The 25,174-nt window shown below is 38.6% G+C and overlaps 1 protein-coding gene across 6 annotated transcripts in view; it reads left to right on the forward strand.

Annotated features, from left to right (window-relative positions):
• The window catches only part of LOC124271166 (FYVE, RhoGEF and PH domain-containing protein 1-like), a 126,985-nt gene that overhangs the window by 50,113 nt on the left and 51,698 nt on the right, over positions 1–25,174 (forward strand). Inside the window, exon 1 of one of the 6 annotated variants that reach the window (XM_046706246.1) lies at positions 8,787–8,883. The exons of 3 other annotated variants lie outside the window; for them this stretch is intronic. In XM_046706246.1, the coding sequence (XP_046562202.1) occupies positions 8,802–8,883 (82 nt within the window). In that variant the 5' untranslated portion in view covers positions 8,787–8,801. Of the gene's footprint in view, positions 1–8,786; positions 8,884–8,933; positions 9,048–20,307; positions 20,398–25,174 lie in introns of those variants that run through there. 2 more of the 6 variants (XM_046706248.1, XM_046706247.1) reach the window with 2 other exon arrangements.

Consider the following 25,174-nt stretch of genomic DNA (forward strand, 5'->3'; position numbering starts at 1 on the left):
TTAACTGTGATCTTTGATATACACAACAGTATCATGTGGGATTAACATTTGTTGCAACTAAATCTAACAGACTTAGAATTAAATGTTATTGTAGCATGAGTGTGCCATGGATGTTCCTGGAAGATACAGCAACTATACATGCACTGTGCCTCCATTATGTTAATGCTCCAAATGTACTTAACTTGCTCTTAGCATGCCAATTTTAATTGTAAAACATCTTGTACACGTTTGTCAAATTGAAATTTATGATATTTTGAGTCAGTGTTGATTGGTCATTTTTTAATGTAAATAATGATAAAGTTTCACAAATATGCCATATTTACAATCTAACAAGTATAGATCGCATGCCAGCTATGTGCAAACTATATTGTTTGTAAACTCAAGGCACATTTGTTTAGACTTAAAAAGGTGTGTCTGTTTTCTGTGAAGTTTGTATGACCTGTTTGTTGGTGTGCTGCTTTGATGTGCTGGGTGTTGCGCAGTGTCTGCATGTGGACACCTTGTACTGAATGACACTGTCAAAAGTTACACCAAGAATATCAAGTTTACAGATGTCTCTCTCATTGATGACTTGTCATTTTGAACAATGCAAAACTGAAGTTTTCATGCGAGATATAATAGACTAGATAATCAAACTTCATGAGAGATATAATAGACTAGATAATCAAACTTCATGCGAGATATAATAGACTAGATAATCAAACTTCATGCGAGATGTAATAGACTAGATATTCAAACTTCATGCGAGATATAATAGACTAGATATTCAAACTTCATGCGAGATATAATAGACTAGATATTCAAACTTCATGCGAGATATAACAGACTAGATAATCAAACTTCATGCAAGATATAATAGACTAGATATTCAAACTTCATGCGAGATATAATAGACTAGATATTCAAACTTCATGCGAGATATAATAGACTAGATATTCAAACTTCATGCGAGATATAATAGACTAGATATTCAAACTTCATGCGAGATATAATAGACTACATATTCAAACTTCATGCGAGATATAATAGACTACATAATCAAACTTCATGCGAGATATAATAGACTAGATATTCAAACTTCATGCGAGATATAACAGACTAGATATTCAAACTTCATGCGAGATATAATAGACTAGATATTCAAACCTTCAATCTCCCTAAAGAGCACATGACATAACCGAAAGTACTGGTCGTTGAAGGTTTAGTTGACTGGTGTCCAATATGTCATCATACCACTGAAGAAAAAGGTTTCATGTCTTGATTTTACTGAAAAAACAGTGAACACCAGGTTATGTAAAACTATTATTCAGCATGTGTTTTGAAGGAATATGACTTTAAGGTGCTGTTCAAGACATCTCACTCCACTGATTAGAAATATCCAATATTGTATTCCATATTTTTTGCTGTAAACTTAAAAAGGGTATTTTTTAAATTGTTTGCTAAAATCAATATGTTGAGGCACTGTCTGTGATTATGTAAAAAATACGGCATTGCTAACGTACAGGTCTTGGATGATGTCATTCAAGGTTACCAACATTTCAATGAAAGAATTCCAGACAAAATACCATGATGTTTAAGGTGGGCTGATACAGCACCGTCCAGAGAATAAACAGAAGCCAAAATAGCCATCGATGTAAACCCCACAGTGTTTCAGACTAACATATTGATCACACTGGAATAATTACCATATTCCACATGTTAGGCACTCAGGGCACTTTTAAAGTTTTAAAGGGAGGTGGCGTTTTTGAAATTTAAAACTTTGCTATAATGCAGGACCAATTCCTAGCCTTAGGTATACCAGCTGAGTAAACATTTATACAATTGTGATGATTTATGGCCTATATCATTAGGATATAGAACAGAATGTTAGTTGAAAATGCCAAGTATCAATGATTTAAAAACCCCGTAGTGTCCTTTCTTTTTACAAATTCCTGTGTAGACTCATTGATAGAATGTAGCTGAAGTGGTGTACATTCATGCACTCCAGGAGGCGGTGGGGAAGCCTAGTGGTTAAAGTGTTCGCTGGTCACGCCGAAGACTGGGTTCGATTCCCCACATGGGTACAATGTGTGAAGCCCATTTCTGGTGTATCCCAACCATGATATTGCTGAATATAGCTAAAAGCGGCGTAAAACCCAACTCACTCACTAATGCATTCCAGAGTAGAACAGCCCTCAGCCTTGTTCGTCTGTTGAATTGTCAGTCGTTGCACCACTTTGCCCATGATTGTTGCTTACGCTTCAGTCATTGGTTGCCTGGATTCTAAATGTACTTGTCTTCATGATATGGCTACAATATAGGTGACTGGGGTATATAGTGTTCTGTCATGATATGGCTACAATATAGGTGACTGGGGTATATAGTGTTCTGTCATGATATGGCTACAATATAAGCTGACTGGGGTATATAGTGTACTGTCATGATATGGCTACAATATAGCTGACTGGGGTATATAGTGTTCTGCATGACTAGCTGACTGGGGTATATAGTGTTCTGTCATGATATGGCTACAATATAGCTGACTGGGGTATATAGTGTTCTGTCATGATATGGCTACAATATAGCTGACTGGGGTATATAGTGTTCTGTCATGATATGGCTACAATATAGCTGACTGGGGTATATAGTGTTCTGTTATGATATGGCTACAATATAGCTGACTGGGGTATATAGTGTTCTGTCATGATATGGTTACAATATAGCTGACTGGGGTGTATAGTGTTCTGTCATGATATGGCTACAATATAGCTGCCTGGGGTATATAGTGTACTGTCATGATATGGCTACAATATAACTGACTGGGGTATATAGTGTTCTGTCATGATATGGCTACAATATAGCTGACTGGGGTAGATAGTGTTCTGTCATGATATGGCTACAATATAGCTGACTGGGGTATATAGTGTTCTGTCATGATATGGCTACAATATAGCTGACTGGGGTATATAGTGTTCTGTCATGATATGGCTACAATATATCTGACTTGGGTATATAGTGTTCTGTCATGATATGGCTACAATATAGCTGACTGGGGTGTATAGTGTTCTGTCATGATATGGCTACAATATAGCTGACTGGGGTATATAGTGTACTGTCATGATATGGCTACAATATAGCTGACTGGGGTATATAGTGTTCTGTCATGATATGGCTACAATATAGCTGACTGGGGTATATAGTGTACTGTCATGATATGGCTACAATATAGCTGACTGGGGTATATAGTGTTCTGTCATGATATGGCTACAATATATCTGACTGGGGTCTATAGTGTACTGTCATGATATGGCTACAATATAGCTGACTGGGGTATATAGTGTACTGTCATGATATGGTTACAATATAGCTGACTGGGGTATATAGTGTTCTGTCATGATATGGCTACAATATATTTGACTGGGGTATATAGTGTTCTGTCATGATATGGCTAGAATATAGCTGACTGGGGTATATAGTGTTCTGTCATGATATGGCTACAATATATCTGACTGGGGTATATAGTGTTCTGTCATGATATGGCTACAATATAGCTGACTGAGGTATATAGTGTTCTGTCATGATATGGCTATAGTGTTCTGTCATGATATGGCTACAATATATCTGACTGGGGTATATAGTGTTCTGTCATGATATGGCTACAATATATCTGACTGGGGTATATAGTGTTCTGTCATGATATGGCTACTGGGGTATAATATAGCTGACTGGGGTATATAGTGTTCTGTCATGATATGGCTACAATATAGCTGACTGGGGTATATAGTGTTCTGTCATGATATGGCTACAATATATCTGACTGGGGTATATAGTGTTCTGACATGATATGGCTACAATATATCTGACTGGGGTATATAGTGTTCTGTCATGATATGGCTACAATATACCTGACTGAGGTATATAGTGTTCTGTCATGATATGGCTACAATATATCTATACATATCACAATATAAAAAAAGTATTGATATATTCTTGTCAGACAAAGTATCCCGATTATCGATATATATTGTCACAGCTCTAGTGTTCTGTGGAGTCAGTCGTGTGATGGTCACTGGTAATCTGTTCTCGCAGACACATATTAGCGGGATGCTTAACTGGAGACATGGCAGACCTGTTCAGCAGGCAGATGGTATTGTGGGTAGTGGTTTATTCTGTTAATCAGCAGTAAAATTGTCATTCAGATAAATTGCCCGTAATTAAATTGTAACGTTGTTCATGAAATCAATACTGTGTAATGAAGTGCCCCTGGAATGAGTAATATGATACAATTGTCACCGATAAGTCTGACACAAACATTGTCCCGGTAGTCTTCATAATCCACTTGGCCTGTTTTCTGTTGGGTCAACACTGATTGACCATGGTGGTAGTGGTTGTAGTGTTGTTAGTGGTTGTAGTGGTTGTCATGGTGGTAGTGGTTGTAGTGGTGGTGGTGGTTGTAGTGGTTGTCATGGTGGTAGTGGTTGTCATGGTGGTAGTGGTTGTAGTGGTTGTCATGGTGGTAGTGGTTGTAGTGATGGTGGTGGTTGTAGTGGTGGTAGTGGTTGTCATGGTGGTAGTGGTTGTAGTGGTGGTAGTGGTTGTAGTGATGGTAGTGGTTGTCGTGGTGGAAGTGGTTGTGGTGGTAGTGTTCTAGCTGTCCATACATGTGATAGTGTTTCATAAGCACTTGTAAGCTGAAAATCCAAAGGTAATAAAAATATATCATTTGTTTCAAAATGATAGGGTTTAGATTAGCCATGTTCTGAATATTCAGAAAATAATCCTATTCCATGAAGTCAAGTTTCCCTAGAATTTCAAACTGTGCATGTTTAATGTACTTTTTTCTGTGATTGTTGATGAGTTCAAAAATCACACTGACATTTAACAGTGGCTAATGTCAAAGAAGTCAGTTATCATATGTATTTTGTTGCAGGAATCATAGATCTCTTTCCAGAAGTATGAATGTATAAAATGATCGATGTGTTCTATTCTGCACTGACCTACACTGAAATTGTGAAGTGTACCAATGATAAAGATGGGATCAAAGACATATATACATCCTTGATGGGATATATGTGAATATCAAATGTGGTTACCATGGGAACATTATGAGGAAGAACAATTTCCTAGACACACTCTTCTAATGCCTGCCTTATTTTATTGGTTTCATAAACTTCACAACTCATCAGATAGAGTGAGTATCAGCTATTAAATAACAGCATAATTTCATTTCCATCATAATTTTACAAACATGTCACCTTGTGATAAAGCAATATGAATTTTCAGTTTAATCCTGTTTCAAAGCGGGGCTGTGGGGTAGCCTAGTGGTTAAAGGGTTGGCTCCTTACGCTGAAGACCTGTGTTCGATTCCCCACATGGGTACAATGTGTGAAGCCCATTTTCTGGAGTCCCCCGCTGTGATATTGCTGGGATATTGCTAAAAGCGGCGTAAAACCATGCTCACTCACTCCTGTTTCAAAGCTTTCTATTAATTCTAATTTTAGCATATATATGTTTGAGAGGAACCATTTTGTTTTGGATATTTCCAAACAGTCCACTTTCAACCTGTACTAATTAATATAAAAATTCTGTCTTTTCCTTTAAGCAAACAGGCTGTGACTGTGACTCAACTCAGGCCTAAGCCTTCTGTTGTGCAATCAATCCTTACACTCTACAGCATAACACGTCCATCAGCAAGTGTATTAATTACACGAGATGTTACACCGACAGCCTCATATTGATACCAGTATTTACGATTCATCAAATGTCGGGCACAACGTGACTTACATGAACACGGAGACTGGGAAATCACTTACATCATGAATAAGTCATGTGATAGTGTTCTTTACACTGTGTACTGTTGATCTCCGTGCAAGTATGCTGGTCTCAAACTGACTAATCATTACTTGTGTGGTCAGGGATCAGAGACATTGTTTTCGGTTCACTGCTGAATAACATCAGAGAAACTGTTAGCAATTCCTTTGAATTTACTTAATGGCTTCATTCAGTTGGATCAGTAGTGGACAGAAAACGTTTATCAGGTAAAGAATTCATCAGTACAGCCAAATGTAATGCTACATTATAACATGTTACAGAGTCTGTTAACCAGTTTCATCCATTTAGCCTTTCTGATAATTTGTCAGGAATATTTTGCTAAATTCATTTAATGAAATAACAGCTCTGGCTCAAGATGGTGTGCAGACATTGCCAACTTAAAACATCTGGATACAATAATAATAATAATATAATAAATATATATTTATATAGCGCTTATTTCCAGTTCTGTTAAACTGCTCAAAATCGCTTTTGGGCAATGAATTGTCTTGGGGAATATGTACAACAGTGAGTCTATATACACAGAGAGTTTGCAAAAAGATATTAACATTGCTATTTCGTCAGATGATGAGATATTATTATCTGGTAACAATAAATATCCAAATATTTCACAATAGTTATACAACATATGAGGCCCAGCTGTCTGAGGCACTGTTCAGAGTTGTGTCCCTTTGCTACCAGGATATGCTAATCCTTAGTTTGAAAGCCAGACTGATTACAATCCCTGGACAGCGAATGGTGGCAGGTTTCATATATGTGGTAAACCTCAGCAGTTACTGAGTGGAACTGACAGTGTTATGCTTCGGCAAAACAAAATTCTTCCTCTTTCTTATTCTCCATTATCCAGTGTAGTATATCACCATTATCCAGTGTAGTATATCACCATTATCCAGTGTAGTATATCACCATTATCCAGTGTAGTATATCACCATTATCCAGTGTAGTATATCACCATTATCCAGTGTAGTATATCACCATTATCCAGTGTAGTATATCACCATTATATTATGGTAAAAATAATGGCCCATTCACAATCATTCCCTCATTTTCAGAAGTGGTGTTACCTTCTCCATTTCTCTGACGTTGTGTGGTGGTGGGGTAGCCTCGTAGTTCGTTCATGACGCTGAAAGCATGGGTTCAATTCCCCGCATGGGTATAATATGTGGAGCCAATTTTTGGTGTCCCCAGCTGTGATTTTGCTGGAATATTGCTGAAACTAAAACTCACTTGCTTACTCATTCAAAATTAACACAGACTATCTATTCTGTATGGAATAAGTAAACAAAATGCTCCTTCTGAACACGATTTTATTGTAGAAGTGCTTTTAAAAACCAAGTTGTGATGTGAGCAAGCCCTCGGGTTGTTTCATGGAATCGTAAGACAGTTATATATGGGCTGGAAAAGGTGCTTTCCTGAATACAAGGACAGAGGAGCCTGTAGTTGTGACAACGTTCTGATGAAATGACTGCATGTTTGTGTCAAGAAAGAGCAGTTCAATATGCCTGCACTAGGATAATATAGACAACAGAGATTGATAATTTGTTGACCGAATATTGATCAATTATTGATAAATATCTGAGAAGTAACTTTGAACAAACATGGCAATCATTCTGAAAGAAATCAACATATTTCACATCACTGATGATTGGTGACATGTGTAGGCTTAAAATACTAATAAACTCTGTCCTGAACATGATTAAAGATATAACTTTGTCTATTGTCTGCGTAGATTTAAATAATATGTCATTAGAATAGTTTATGTACAATATTATTTATGACAGAATGTTCATATCAAAAATCATAGATAATTTTCTAATTATGTATGTGTCTGGCCAGCCCTAGACTGCTGCAACATGTCCAGACAAGCTACAATACAACGTGATGAATGTGTCCAGGTGGAGGAGCTAAGATACACTGGAGAATCAAGATTCCTCTTTCTCTTCAAATACAGCAAAGATAAATGACAAATATACAGCTCAAAATATGTTAAGGAACACCCATTTCTTTCATAGTGCTACATTTAATCTGTCATGGCATAATAGATTAACTATGTCATGTGAATGAATTAAGTGATCCTCTTTTGAGCAGGATTAATATTTAATCCTGACTGACCGGAATGTTCTTTAAATTAACACAGTTTTCTTTGTTTTTAATGTTATTCATGAAGTGCTTTTTATTATAAACAATGAGGAAGGAAACACACCTAAGAGCCTGAATTAAATATGAATATAATTAAAATGGTTTCTTTTTCACTCCACTCAATATCATTTTATAAAGATAGTTAGATTTACCTGAATACATATTTAACAATTAAAGGCCACATTAATGTATTTCTTTGATTGGGGCACAAATCAAGCTGTTGTGTTTTATGATGCCACATTACTATAAAAATGTGTTCCACATGATCGATTCACATGGTGTTAGTATTACAATGTCGTGGTATTTAATGTCCTGTCATGTGTGAACATACCCTTGAAGTTTTATTGTAACAACTGCGATTGGGACAATGGACCACTTTATTCTCTTTGTAACAGTGAATTTTATGCAAGAACTCTGAAGGAAATTTGACCTTTTCCTTTGATCCAGTGACCCTGATAATGAACCGGTGTGACCTTTTGAATGAGATGCTGGAACAGACTATAATGAAACAGCCTGTCTCAAGTTGGAATAGATTATGCTGCTGCGGCTAGGCATCATTATCGCTATGGAAACCACCCACTGACTGGATGCTTGGATCAATAATTCTGCTGAGGCTCCAAGCAACTAAGAAATCAATGATTTCAAATCCCCACCAGCTGCCATAATATTCACTATTATTGCTGAAATCTATCATTGATAAAATGACCGATTCTTGAATTAAGCTAAGCACATGTTTATGTTTTTTCTATCCTTCCATGGCATATTTTATGTGAATTTTGGAGCTTAGTCATCGAACGACCTTCACCTTGATGTGACAAAGACCCACTCTGCCGTGTGTGTGTGAGAGGACGATGTCGTGCGTACTGTTTTGCACGTGCGGCGGTGGCACATCTCGTCGTCCGGGTTCAGCGTCTGCAGCTATGTGCTTGTGGGGTAAGGCTCTCACTTGCACGCACATGCTCAATCAATAGGGATAACAGTTACAGTGTAAGGACGTCACATTCCGGGCATGTGTCATGGAGGTAGCAGCCCGGTGCTAGGATGGTACTAGGGGTATTTTCACATCAGCACATTTAGGATGAAAATAATCATGAGTGGTTGGTATCCCCATTTTGTCCTCTTTTGTTGTGTGATTATTGTGATTCTTGCAGTGTTTTATGTACGTTATTTTGCTGATAACAATGAGTGTCTTCCCATGGCAGCAGTTGGCTCTTGGTCTCAAGAGCTCTGGCAGAAGACATGTGGGTGTTGCCTTGGGCACTATGGATTTACAACTGACTTTGTGAGATGAAACATTTGCAATATGTTACATAAGATATAGTCAACATATGTACCTCAATTATATTTCTGTGACATATGGATGTATTTCTGTGTATGCATATTTTGTTTCCTTGGTTCTGTTTATATTTTGCATGGAACTCTCCAGTGTGAAGAAAAAATTATTGATTTTGTGCTGGAAAGTTAAACACGTTTATGTATGTAGAAGGTGACTGTTATCCAAAGTTAGTGTATTTAAAGAAAACTTTTCTTCTTTCATGTAGACTGAAGTGGTTGTTTTGTAGTTGAGTATTCTAGATAATGACAGCATTTTGTATCTGTAATAGAGTCATCTAGCGAAAATGCAAATTTCATGTTTAACCTCTGTTACAATTTGGGATAGGATATTGCAAAATAGGATACATTAGATATTGTCAGGGAATACTGACAACTAGTAATATGCCATTGTGTTTATAAAACATGTATTGGGAGTTTCATTAGCACTTCAGTTACAATATCTTTTATCTAAAACACATCATAGGACCAGCTTGAGTGTGGTGTGATATTACTAAGCAGAAAAAAGCCATGTTTCACAGCTATGAAAGTATTGAAGCAGTGGAGACATATAATGATATAAAATTTTGGAATTAAGGTATAAAACCTGCATTTTCCGTTTCCTTCAGATCAAGGGTCAGCAATGAAACATTGAAAGTCTTGTCAGATTTGTTTATGTAGCAAGTTATGGGTATTTTATGATAAAGATAATGGCTGCCTTTAAAAGTATTACTTCAAACTTTTAAAATTATTCACACAACATGGAAATATAATGGTGAATGTTGATGAAACTGGCACCAGGCTGGAATAAGCCATCATAAACACGATCATGCAAATTTGTAAACGTTTTCCTCTCTCCTGTTTATTCTTGTCATGCTCTCACAGGCAGCATCCTGGATAATCATAAACACTTTCTTCCTTTCCCCATCAAACATCACTAATTAGGAAGTTTTGTGCATGATGTCAGATTTTGTCCGAACCTCACATGTAATATTAATCTTCTACTATCATGATGACAGGGGCTAGAAGGAAAGGCTTTCATCAGGGGCTATGATGTAATGAACCAGTGCTTGATGTGGTGGACTTCTTTCGGAAATGTTTGTGCCATCTTGGCTGGACTTTAGATTGAGCAGTCAATAGGGCTAGAATTGGTAATATGTTGCCATGGAAATGTGGGATTTATAATTGATTAACAAGCTTTGTTAAAGTTGTTATGTCAGCTAATTCATTGCAAATCAATATTGTTGAGGACAGATGAAATTAACAGAACATTAATGGAAACTAAACTTCAGTCTAATACACAATGTGGTAAACACAACTTTATCTGTTTATTGGCCATGTTTATTCCAGCATATCATTGGAAACATTTAAACATTAGGTTTAAAATGATTGCCTTTTCAAACTTGCAAAATTTTCAAAACAAGGGATATATTTCTTTCAAGCACTAGACAATAAACGTCCTCTTTCAATGCAGTCTTCTAAATGCAGTGCTTATTCTGTTTAGGTTTGACTAGTATTATTCATATCTATATCTGTGATACTCACTTACTCACTCACTCACTCACTTTAGATGTAGTTTAGCATTTCAGGCCATAGTCTACACTAGTGGTGGTCCGATTAATTGAAATAATCGAAGATTGGTCGCAGTGACTAAATGACCAAGCAATCGATCATGTTTTCTTATAATCGAACACAAACAATTCTGGAACACTTGTTTGCATTAACAATATTTTTCACAAGGTTGGTTTTGTCTGTTACATTTCATGACCACTACAAGCTCGTTCCAAGTCATGATTGAATTTATCTTTAAGGCTCCAAGAAATTAATGTTCCTACTAGTCATCCTTTATAGATGTGAAACTTTTGTGCAATTTGCAAAAACACCAAAGAACTACATGGATTTTTCGTTATTTTTTTGTGTCCATTAACAAAAATAATCTGGAAAATTTCATAAATGACGCTAACCAATTATTTTCGATGATTGATCGGTTGTAATGAACCAGTCATCAATTATGAGATTTTGACCAATTCCCAGCACTAGTCTACACAGCGGATAGGGTAGTCTACTCATTGACTTGGTTGATGCATGTCATCGTATCCCAGTTGTGTAGATCAGTGCTCATGCTGTCAACCACTGGTTTGTCTGGTCCAGACTTGATTGTTTACAGACTGCTGTCATACAACTGGAGTATTGCTGATGGTGGTGGAATGCAACAGATGGTACTTAAGTGGTGGTCCGATTAATTGAAATAATCGAAGATTGGTCGCAGTGATTACATGACCAAGCAATTGATCATGTTTTCTCATAATCGAACACAAACAATTTGGGAACACATGTTTTCATTAACAATATTTTTCACAAGGTTGGTTTTGTCTGTGCCATTAAATTTACATTTCATATGCACTACAAGCTTGTTCCAAGTGAAGATTGAATTTATATTCAATTTATATTTCTAGTAATCCTTTAAAGATGTGAAATTTGCAAATGCATTTTGTGCAATATGAAAAAACCCAAAACAAACTTTAGCCTATAACAGGAAGATTTGATAAATGATGCTTACCAATCATTTTCGATGATCGATCGTTTGTGATGAACCATTCATCAATTGTAAGATTTTAACCAATTCCCAACACTAGATGGTACACAGATCTTAGAATGAATATAATGTGAATTTTTAAAGAAGTGGGTAGAAAAAGCATTATATGAACTAAACTATTTAAAGGGGTTTCATCTTCGTATGGGGTGAGAGTTCACTATGTTAGTTAGCCTAAGAATCCTTGGCATCAGCTGCCAACATGTCCAGTTCTGGCGAAGGTCATGATTGATATCATCTCTCCACTTTACACTTACAGAATGGTGTGTGTTTAATGTTGATAAGAGACCAAACCTAACTGAGGTTCTTAGCGGGCTTCAGTGAGGATATTTCACTGTAACCCTCTTGCAACTAAACGTCCAATCATTTCTTCATGCATACTGTCCAGTGTAACCAAGGTATTAGTGTCAGCCGTCTCGTACATTCAGCACAAATCTAGGACCTTTCCCATGGATGGATTAGGTAGGAACTCCTGGATTAATGGATTAGTTTGTCAGGCTCTGTAGTGATAACAGTTGTACACCTGCAATATCTCAACAATTATCAAAAACACCTGACACCATCCATAAGCAGATTATCATGTTTGCAGCAATACTCAGATTGACCCAAACAATACTCAAAATAGTGAAAACTGAATACCAAAACAAACTGACAGTCATATGACATTAGGTATTTGAGGTATCAAGAACAAAATAAGACAACAGATCATGAGTCTCCCTGCAATACTTCATTTATCTCAACTGAACTACTGAAAACCTATCTTTGATAAATATATGTCATGGAAGTAGTTTAATGTGCATGACTCATTGTAATTAAAAGTCAGTTATAGTACAAAGCAAGTGTGGAACACTGGTCCTAGCTGTGTGATATGGGGACAGAGTGTCAGAGAAGGTGCCTGTTGTTACCAGAGGGAAGGTGCCAGTTGTTACCAGAGACACAAAGTTGGGTCAGAGAGTCAGTGAAACCCTCACACTGGACCTAGGTGTGTGATATGGTGACAGAGAGTCCGTGAAACCCTCACACTGGACCCAGCTGTGTGAAAAGGGGGACAGAGAATCAGTGAAACCCTCACACTGGACCCAGCTGTGTGACATGGGGATAGAGAGACATTGAAACCCTCACACTGGACCTAGGTGTGTGATATGGGGAATAGACAGTCAGTGAAACCCTCACACTGGACCCAGCTGTGTGATATGGGGACAGAGAATCATTGAAACCCTCACATTGGATCGAGCTGTGTGATATGGGGACAAAGAGTCCGTGAAACCCTCACACTGGACCCAGCTGTGTGATAAGGGGGACAGAGACACATTGAAACCCTTACATTGGATCTAGCTGTGTGATAAGGGGGACAGAGAATCATTGAAACCCTCACATTGGATCTAGCTGTGTGATATGGGTCAGAGAGTCAGTGAAACCCTCACATTGGATCTAGCTGTGTGATAAGGGGGACAGAGAATCATTGAAACCCTCACATTGGATCTAGCTGTGTGATATGGGGACAGAGAGTCAGTGAAACCCTCACACTGGACCTAGGTGTGTGATATGGGGACATAGAATCATTGAAACCCTCACATTGGATCTAGCTGTGTGACATGGATCAGAGAGTCAGTGAAACCCTCACATTGGATCTAGCTGTGTGATATGGGGACAGAGAATCATTGAAACCCTCACATTGGATCTAGCTGTGTGACATGGATCAGAGAGTCAGTGAAACCCTCACACTGGACCCAGCTGTGTGACATGGGTCAGAGAGTCAGTGAAACCCTCACACTGGACCTAGCTGTGTGATATAGGGGACAGAGAATCATTGAAATCCTCACTTTGGATCTATCTGTGTGACATGTGTCAGAGAGTCAGTGAAACCCTCACACTGGACCCAGCTGAGTGATGTTGGGGCAGAGAATCAGTGAAACCCTCACACTGGACCCAGCTTTGTGATATGGGGGACAGAGAATCAGTGAAACCCTCACACTGTACCCAGCTGTGTGATATAGGGGACAGAGAATCAGTGAAACCCTCACACTGGACCCAGCTGTGTCCTCACACTGGACCCAGCTTTGTGATATGGGGGACAGAGAATCAGTGAAACCCTCACACTGGACCCAGCTGTGTGATATGGGGGACAGAGAATCAGTGAAACCCTCACACTGTACCCAGCTTTGTGATATGGGGACAGAGCATCAGTGAAACCCTCACACTGGACCCAGCTGTGTGATATGGGGACAGAGAATCAGTGAAACCCTCACACTGGAACCAGCTGTGTGATATGGGGGACAAAGAGATCATTGAAACCCCTCACACTGGACCCAGCTGTGTGATATGGGGGACAGAATCAGTGTGAAACCCTCACATTGGACCCAGCTGTGTGATATGGGGACAGAGAATCAGTGAAACCCTCACACTGGACCTAGATGTGTGATATGGGGACAGGGAATCATTGAAACCCTCACACTGTACCCAGCTGTGTGATATGGGGACAGAGAATCAGTTGGAAACCCTCACACTGGATCCAGCTGTGTGATATGGGGACAGAGAATCAGTGAAACCCCTGACACTGGATCCAGCTATGTGGATATCAGCTTTGTGGATATGGGGACAGAGAATCAGTGAAACCCTCACACTGGACCCAGCTGTGTGATATGGGAGACAGAGCATCAGTGAAACCCTCACATTGGAACCAGCTGTGTGATATGGGGAACAGAGCATCAGTGAAACCCTCACACTGGACCCAGCTTTGTGATATGGGGGACAGAGAATCAGTGAAACCCTCACACTGGACCCAGCTGTGTGATATGGGGGACAGAGAATCAGTGAAACCCTCACACTGTACCCAGCTTTGTGATATGGGGGACAGAGCATCAGTGAAACCCTCACACTGGACCCAGCTGTGTGATATGGGGACAGAGAATCAGTGAAACCCTCACACTGGAACCAGCTGTGTGATATGGGGACAAAGAGTCCGTGAAACCCTCACACTGGACCCAGCTGTGTGATATGGGGGACAGAGAATCAGTGAAACCCTCACATTGGACCCAGCTGTGTGATATGGGGACAGAGAATCAGTGAAACCCTCACACTGGACCTAGATGTGTGATATGGGGACAGGGAATCATTGAAACCCTCACACTGTACCCAGCTGTGTGATATGGGGACAGAGAATCAGTGAAACCCTCACACTGGATCCAGCTGTGTGATATGGGGACAGAGAATCAGTGAAACCCTGACACTGGATCCAGCTATGTGATATGGGGGACAGAGAATCATTGAAACCCTCACATTGGACCCAGCTGTGTGATATGGGGATTGAGAATCAGTGAAACCCTCACACTGGACCCAGCTTTGTGATATGGGAGACAGAGAATCAGTGAAACCCTCACACTGGACCCAGCTTTGTGATATGGGGGACAGAGAATCAGCGAAACCCTCACACTGGACCCAGCTGTGTGATATGGGAGACAGAGCATCAGTGAAACCCTCACATTGGAACCAGCTGTGTGATATGGGGAACAGAGAATCAGTAAAACCCTCACACCGGACCCAGCTGTGTGATATGGGAGACAGAGAATCAGTGAAACCCTCACACTGGACCCAGCTTTGTGATATGGGGGACAGAGAATCAGTGAAACCCTCACACTGGATCCAGCTGTGTGATATGGGGACAGAGAATCAGTGAAACCCTCACATTGGACCCAGCTGTGTGATATGGGGGACAGAGAGTCAGTTATAACTTGCTATAACTGTGATATTCATACCGATGCTACAGCTACATGGGACACAGTGTAACATGGCTCTTGGGATCTAGTCCTGCAGGGAACATGTACCAGAGGTGCCATGTGTTATCAGAGAGAAGATGCCAGCTGACACCAGACAGAGGTACCAGGTAGCAGTTGTTTATGCTGGTATTCAGCACTGAGAAACAAACAGCTTCATTAAAGTATCCGCTTCAGATTAGCTGTTATTTATCTTGCACCATAAACCCATGATTCAGTAATTATGTAAGACTTTAGATAATCATTACCTATAATTGAACATCACCTGTGTTGCTGCTGTGAAGGAGCTCCATTAGTATGTAATGCTTGTACCCAAATAAGACCACAGCATCTACAGCCATGAAGTTACAAGAAAGAAGCGAACAATTTAAAAATGTAGAACCCAGTATTATCTGCTACAGTTCCTCCAGTGCAACGCATGCTATATCGAATGATATATCACCCAGAACCCTGTTATCACACATCCCAGCCATTGTTAATCCACAGGTCACGGACAATCCTATGAAACCATTGTGATGTACTGAACAATTCCTGGGGAAAGTGAGAGGATGTCGCACTGACCTGTGACTTCCAACCTGCAGGAAAACATTTTTTCCAATCAACTGGAATACATAACTATATGTCAAAATGGAATAACAGTAAACAGTTGGAGTCTGTGAACCATACCCTAGTATTCTACTGACAATAAACATGTTACTGATGAAATAAGAGTGAGTGAGTGAGTTAAGTTTGAAGCGGCATTCGGCAATATTCCAGCTATATGGTGGCAGTCTGTAGATAATCGATTCTGGACCAGACAATCCAGTGATCAACAGCATGAGCATCAATCTGCGTAATTGGGAACCGATGACATGTGTCAACCAAGTCAGCGAGCCTGACCACCCGATCATGTTAGTCGCCTCTTACGACAAGCATAGTCGCCTTTTGTGGCAAGTATGGGTTGCTGAAGACCTATTCTACCCTGATGAAATAAGAGGGAAGGTGTAAAGTATGTTAAATGTCTGTAAAATTTGTTTTGGGAAGATCAGCATCTTTTGTGTACTTATGTAGAGTCCTACCTGCAAGATGCCTTGATGGCTGACTGATGATTAACTTGCTATGACATGCCTATCCACCTGCAAAGTATCTCAAGCTTGGCGACATTGGTGGCTGCTGTAGTCTGTCTCACAGTCCCTGAACCACATTATTTCCCTTACTGCCTAGCCCTCCCTACAATGCTGAAGCCCTTAATGAAGAAAGTCTAGATTTCCCAAAGTTCAGGAATCTCCTAACTCACTGGGGCTCCTTTTCAATTTGAATGGGTTTATTTGTTCCTATCAAAATTATATATATTCAGGGACTATGAGTCTATGTGAGTGGTGTACACTCTCTGCGAGAACATCCAGCAGATGTTGTTTTGGTTACATGTCAGGGGGAGTAGGAGCTAGTCCAGTGTGGGCATGCCCTCTGGTCAGTGATAATCAGAGACAGCCTGGGCACAATGTGGCCTGACATTGTCATCTGACTGTCCAGAATTTCTGCCAATGAAAGTATCGTTGGTAGATGTTGAACTTGACCTTGTTACAGTACAAGAAATCTGTCTCCATAACTGGAGTAGATTATCATCTGTTGTGAGGAGCGATTAATGACCTGTCTAGGTGTCAGTTATGGGGGGTCTGCCAAGATATCATTGCGACCTCACCCACAGTCAGGAAACTACATTTTTTTATTTGTCCAATAGGGGTGAAATGGTACTATCTTACCACAGTATAGTATGTATTGCGGTACAAGGTCTTTGGTTCGGTCCGCTTCGATTCGGTATATGAGATATGATCATAATGCAGGAAAAAAAAAGAAACACATAGATTTTGACAAAATGTTTATATTTCTAGACATTTTAGAAAAGGTTTAAATAGGTAAATAAAATGATTGTACAAAAACCGAAAATACTGATTTTTTTTCTTGCATTACTGTATACCAAATCGAAGGCAAATTACCATGGTTCTGCTAATACCGCAGTATACCGTTTCACCCCTATTGTCCAAACATTCTTTAAGGCTTTACTGAGTGTGAGATCCGCAGTAGCCGCACATACTGTGACTTCTCTGTGCACATGGCATCACTACCACCGTTCTAACATGATGTGAAGTTACACTGACATATATACAATGTCCAGATGCTATGCTGTAGTAATGTAAATGTATGCTTCAAAGTCTTCATTCATATGATTAGTGCCAGTAGTATATTTAGGTATTAGGTATTAGGTAGAAATTCCCCCTTGAGGGGTTAATCATTCTTCCTGCTCAGTTTCTGTGTGACGTTTGTGGTTGTTAGGAGACATTGCCTTGACATCTGGGAGGGGACTCACCTGCTATGAGCAGAACTAAATATATGTCAGAAGTAAGAGAGCACATGTTTCTTGAGTTAGTCATACATCTGTAGGAAACAAGTTGTCAGATACCGGTAATTGTGTTTTTGTGTGAGTCAATACAGTATTGTCAAGAATTTCAAAATATTTGTTTTAGATACAAAACTGTCTTGAGCTAGTTTCTTCCTTTTTAGATAAAGAAGGAATTTGTTTCATTATATTTATCATTTTTATTATCAGTCAAATAAGTTGGAAATGAAAGATAAAAATGTATTTGTGAAAGAATCCTTGGTGTAGTTGCCCATCCCATGTTTGGTTTAAGGATTGTTTTTATCAAAAGCCATTTACAAAGAAGCCCTTTAGATTTTTGTCTGTAATATAAAATAGAAGTGGCAAGTTGTTGCTCAGTAACTGTTCTGAGATCACGTTTGTTGATTTGCCCTGCGAACAATTTGGGCTGACCAGAACACAACAAATGTTGACATTCGGTGTCTATGTTTTCGTCAAAAACACCTTTGTTTTCATAGAGGACACTTTAACATTTGTCTGGTTTGACCTTCTATAACCTAGAAATCCCCATCGAGATCGGCGGTTTCAGAGTAGCTGTTGCTGGAGATTCAATTAGAAGTCTCATGATTGGCCTCAGTCCATTAGCCCAGCAACAATCTCGGACAGAGTTGTAGATTGATTCTACACTATTCATAATTAATTACCCTTGTTTCCCAGAAATCAGGATTCTATAGTTTTCCTTTAACTTACATAAATTCAAGCCTCACAAGCTTCATGGAGTCTCTTACTTTAATTCGAGATGTGATTTTAGCAGTTCTGTTTAGTGTTGTAAATAAGGATTTTGTTTGTGTACTGTGTTTTCATTTATGGAAAAAATGGCAGAAAACAGATTAAAAAAACACATTTAAGACTTCTAAAAATACACTAGATCCAAACTTGTATTATTTATTGCACTTGTTTACAGGTAGATTGCTCTAGAAGGTTTAATTATCCAAACATGGTATCTCTGAACACATCTAATATTCATGGTCGCTGACCTATTGAAAAAAGGAGGATTGTTAATTTGGTGGGAAAAGTCAAAGGACCAATGTGGTGCTGGTGTGGACACTTAATCAGAGACATAATATTCAGGTGATCCGATGGGCCGGTATGTGGACTCTAGCTTAATGGAAACCATGTCTGGTTCTGACGTCAAGTGTCTGAGCAGTAATTGAAAAGTCCAACAATGCTGTCATCTCAAACCACACTGGAACCAGAGATTTGGGCTGTAAATATTACAGCTCCAAGTCTCACACTCTTCATCATTCACAAGATTGCCATGGATTTCCAGTTGGTGTCTAACAAATACACCAAATAGTCCCCAGTGAGAGCTCAAGTTTGATTTTCAGCAGCTGGATGTTAAGGAGATGTTTCATGTGAATTTATTGATGTTCCTGTGATGTATTCTTTTAGGTTGGACTGATTAGAAGTTTTCTGCAATGGCAGACTATTCCAAGAACTGCAATTACGCACAAAGCACAAAACAATATCATCAGTATTGAATTTCGCTTCACACCTAACTTTCTCAGAGGCTGTCTTGCATGTGTAAGAACATTCCTATTGATTTTATTCTGAAACTTTAAGAACTTCGACTTTTTGAAATTCACAAAAACTTCAGATCAATTTGTTTCAATTCTTGAGCACAGATAATACAGTTTGTTGGTGAAAGTTCCTCATCCCATACAGGTCATGATGACAACAACAACAGGGGCGGTGGGGTAGCCTAGTGGTTAAAGTGGTCGCTTGTCACATCAAATACCTGGGTTCGATTCCCACATGGGTACAATATGAAGCGCATTTCTGCTGTCCCCTGCCATGATGTTGCTGGAATATTGCTAAGAGCAGCATAAAACCATACTCACTCACTCATGATGCCAACAATAAAAAATATCATGTTTCATTTGAACAGTGAACATTGTGTCTAAAGATCTTTCAATTGTTTTAGGAAAATGTGTGCAGAGTACGCAATCAATAAACATAATTGCTGTTATATACTGTCACCGCTGAGAATATGTCTGGATTTGAAACTGTTCTCTTACATTGAGCAAAATATCATCCAAGAGAATTGGTGGTGTGATCCAGACAAGGAAATTGTTCTATGCCAATGTGTCAGGATTAACATTATAAGTTCATGATGCTTCTATTACTATCAGTGGTGTGATTGTGTTATAAGGAATCAGAAACAAAATCATCACGGAAATTATTCAATTCTCAGTAATTACATCCAACTGTGCCATATATATAAACAACACAACTGAAATATTAGCTCAAACTTGCAACTGCCTTATGCCAATAACTATAGAACCAGTTTAAAGGAATTATCAATATTGATATTGACACAGATTCTAACAGAATGACTTCTTATCGTCCTCCAGGTAAGTCAGTATCATCAAAACATGTTTAGAAATATTGAAATTTTAAAGGACAAGCAGAATAAGGACTGTTTGGGGACAGTATATTGGGAATGTGTATTTAATGTACTTTACCATCCTGGGTCTCGTTCCTCAAAGCGATTGTAACCCTAAGACGATTGTATCTCCCATACTTTAACATGGACTTACGACAGTCGTAGACGCTACGATCGCTTTGAGGAACGGGGCCCAGTAACTGTTTTGAAAGGTATCAGATGTGTTCATACAAAGGATATTGTTGATTTAACATTAATGCCAACATTCAGTGTATGGATGGTTGTATTGTGTCAAACAGGACTAGTTTAGAGATTTGGAGGAATCCTTTGTCTCACATCAGAATATGATCAAGCCAAGATAAGAGATATAAATAAAATAGAAACATACAATAGAGAATCATTTTTAAATGTGTCATAGTTTGAGCTTTCATTTTAACTGGTTCTCAATGACTTCAGCCACTTTCTAAAACCTGCAAGCAACAGGTAGACAATCAGCTAGTTGTCAGCCTTCTGATCATGTCTGATGAATTTCAGGCCAAGTTTGCGAAGTTCTCATCTCTCTAAAATATAGTTGTTTTAATGGGCAAAAGGGCTCATATACTACCTCACCTTTTGCTAACAATTATGAGATTAACCATCAACGATGTGTTTGACATATGTCCCTCCCTGACTATTAATAGTTCACTGGCCTACATGCCTCTAACTTCTTGACATGTGAAATCTTAATCCAGGGAAAACATAGTTTGAATAATGTCATACATTACTATATTTAAGACAAACCTGAGAACACCCCTGTGGGGGAGATTAATGTAGAAACTGTTCATAGTGATTTGAATGCTTCCTCTGGAGTAAGTAAGGGAGTATTAGCTGTACTGTCCAAGTTGTAGAAGTAATGCTATGTGACAGTCATGAGTAAGTGACAAGGTGGTGGCTTAATGTGAAGTATGCGTGATGGCGTGACACAGCAAGGGCTTGGTAGAAGACCAACCTGTCACTTCTGCAACGGTTTACATAATCTGCTAAGTGGATATATTTCATGTGATGCCAATCTGTGTATAATTGTTGATGTAATTCCCAGGTGAAGATGTTTATCATGTAAGGTGGGATCTAAGTGAGATGGTGGCAGTTTGTAAACAGCTTGTAGGTGGGACTGCACTATATGATTACTGAAGTACTGCTCTTCAGAGTTTGTGTACAATTTAGAAGACTCTAACCCTAATCCTCAACTCAACTCAACCCAACCCTAAACTATACCTAATCTTTCCGTAACCCTATTCCCAACACAAATCCGAACAAAAACTTTACCTATTACACTGAATCCAATCCAAACTTTGAACCTTAATCCTAACCTGAACCTTATGACCCACCCTAACCCTATTCCCAAACTGGGCACCCAAGCTAAATCCTTACCTGAACACAAACCCTAACCCTATTACCAAACTGAGCCCCCAAACTAAACCCTTACCCTAGCACAAACCCTAACCCTATTTCCAAACTGAGCCCCCAAACTAAACCCTTACCCTAGCACAAACCCTAACCCTATTTCCAAACTGAGCCCCCAAACTAAACCCTTACCCTAGCACAAACCCTAACCCTATTCCCAAACTGAGCCCCCAAACCCTACCCTTACCCTAGCACAAACCCTAACCCTATTACCAAACCAAGGCCCCAAACTAAACCCTTGCTGTAGCACAAACCCTAACCCTAACCCTATTACCAAACCCTACCCTTACCCTAACAAAGATCACCATTGAATGGTATATCTGAGAGATAGTGATTGGTTGGTGTATCTGAGAGATCCATTGGTTGGTATATCTTGGTATATGACCATTGGATGGTATTTTAGAGAGATGGCACTGTTAAAAGGGAACAGTCTTCTGTATGTGTGCTCACAATTGTATATGCAGACATATTTTCCTCGTTTATTGTAATGTCTATTAGTCGGCATACATGCATTACTTAACAGCAGTCTGTATAACTCAGCATGTAACCTTATTGAAAACAGGTGGACCATTTGCCAAACTTTGGAACTGTATCAGATTAAGCTGATGAAGATATTGTGTTTCTGGTGTACCTACCAGCAATCTGACTAGCAATGATTATTTGTAAACATCCTTGTAGTTATCAGTATATCAGCCAGCACGTTCACCTATAAATATCTAATTAGCAGCAAAACGTTACTTCCCGGTCTCTATCTCCATCATTGCTAGGGGATCGAAAAAATCTATATTTTATTTATTTTGAGTGCAGGTGTTATGTTGTTTTCAACTGTTCATATCCGCAGCCTTCGTAGAATTTTGTGTTTGCGGACACACGTACATAACACCTTAGATTCTGGGCATAGAGTTCCCACCTGTGTGGAACAGACATTAGGTAACACTCCATCTCATCAAGTCACCTGAAGTAAGATTTATGAGGTAACACTAACGAACCCCTGCTATAAGGTAAGACACTAATTACCTGTCCAGGATCTGCACATGGTGCTCTGTAATGAACACTGCTGATTCTAGGGTATTAAACATATTCTTCATCATGTTTATAATGACACACTTCATCTTCATCATGGAGACTCAGTCTCTGAAGCTGGTTTGGCCAGGTTTATGTAGCAGTACAGATAGTTTGTCTGGCTCTGGCTGATGGGGATGCCATTTGCAGTAGCTAGATTTAACAGTACATGAACGATATTCTGTATTTTGGGTATTTGTACAATCAGATTGTTATATCTGAATTTTAAGGATCAAAATGTAGCTGTGTCTATGAATAGTTAAAGGCCTAATGAAAATGGCATGAAATATGAAATCACCATTATTTACGTACAAACGTATTGCACATATAGTGACCAGTATATATATTGCAACAAATTTACTGCACATATAGTGGCCAATATATGTAGTGCAACAAATTTACTGCACATATAGTTGCCAATATATGTAGTGCAACAAATTTACTGCACATATAGTGGCCAATATATGTAGTGCAGCAAATTTACTGCACATATAGTGGCCAATATATGTAGTGCAGCAAATTTACTGCACATATAGTGGCCAATATATGTAGTTTGCAACAAATTTACTGCACATATAGTGGCCAATATATGTAGTGCAGCAAATTTACTGCACATATAGTGGCCAATATATGTAGTGCAACAAATTTACTGCACATATAGTGGCCAATATATGTAGTGCAACAAATTTACTGCACATATAGTGGCCAATATATGTAGTGGAACAAATTTACTGAACATATAGTGGCCAATATATGTAGTGCAACAAATTGCACATATAGTGGCCAATATATGTAGTGCAACAAATTTACTGCACATATAGTGGCCAATATATGTAGTGCAACAAATTTACTGAACATATAGTGGCCAATATATGTAGTGCAACAAATTTACTGCACATATAGTGGCCAATATATGTAGTGCAACAAATTTACTGCACATATAGTGGCCAATATATGTAGTGCAACAAATTTACTGAACATATAGTGGCCAATATACATAGTGCAACAAATTTACTAAACATATAGTGGCCAATATATATAGTGCAGCAAATTTACTGCACAAAAAGTGACCAATATACATAGTGCAACAAATTTACTGCACATATAGTGGCCAATATATGTAGTGCAGCAAATTTACTGCACATATAGTGGCCAATATATGTAGTGCAACAAATTTACTTCACATATAGTGGCCAATATATGTAGTGCAACAAATTTACTGAACATATAGTGGCCAATATACATAGTGCAACAAATTTACTGCACATATAGTGGCCAATATATATAGTGCAGCAAATTTACTGCACAAAAAGTGACCAATATACATAGTGCAACAAAGTGCAACAAATTTACTGCACATATAGTGGCCAATATATATAGTGCAACAAATTTACTGCATATACATATAGTGGCCAATATATATATAGTGCAACAAATTTACTGAACATATAGTGGCCAATATACATAGTGCAACAAATTTACTGAACATATAGTGGCTAATATACATAGTGCAACAAATTTACTGCACATATAGTGGCCAATATACATAGTGCAACAAATTTACTGCACATATAGTGGCCAATATACATAGTGCAACAAATTTACTGCACATATAGTGGCCAATATACATAGTGCAACAAATTTACTGCACATATAGTGGCCAATATACATAGTGCAACAAATTTACTGCACATATAGTGGCCAATATACATAGTGCAACATTGTAATTTTGCACTGCAACAAATTTACATATATACAAATTTACTGCACATATAGTGACCAATATACATAGTGCAACAAATTTACTGCACATATAGTGACCAATATACATAGTGCAACAAATTTACTGCACATATAGTGACCAATATATGTTGTGCAACATTGTACTTGTTACGCACCAGTTGTACTCCACATGGACAACAGCCGAGGACTGTTATTATCAATGCAGTTCTTACATAATGTGATGAAGAAAGGACAGCTTGTGACACAACGTTATTGGTACACCAAGTATTATATGACAGTGTAGTAATATATGGATACTAGCAGGTTACAAATCTTCTACTCTGATAAGCACCTATGAGGAAAGCTACTAGAGTGATGTCTGTTTGTGCATGTCAAGGGGGTATAAAGGGTTCCGATACTGATTACGATTACATGACAAGTCCATTCACGAATACTCAAGGTCATTTAGAAAGTGGTCAAATGTAACACACATAATATTTGGGATTACATTCCTTGAG

Source organism: Haliotis rubra, unplaced genomic scaffold (genome assembly GCF_003918875.1).
Source record: "Haliotis rubra isolate DU_JTF1 unplaced genomic scaffold, ASM391887v1 Scf158, whole genome shotgun sequence".
Taxonomy (NCBI): domain Eukaryota; kingdom Metazoa; phylum Mollusca; class Gastropoda; order Lepetellida; family Haliotidae; genus Haliotis; species Haliotis rubra.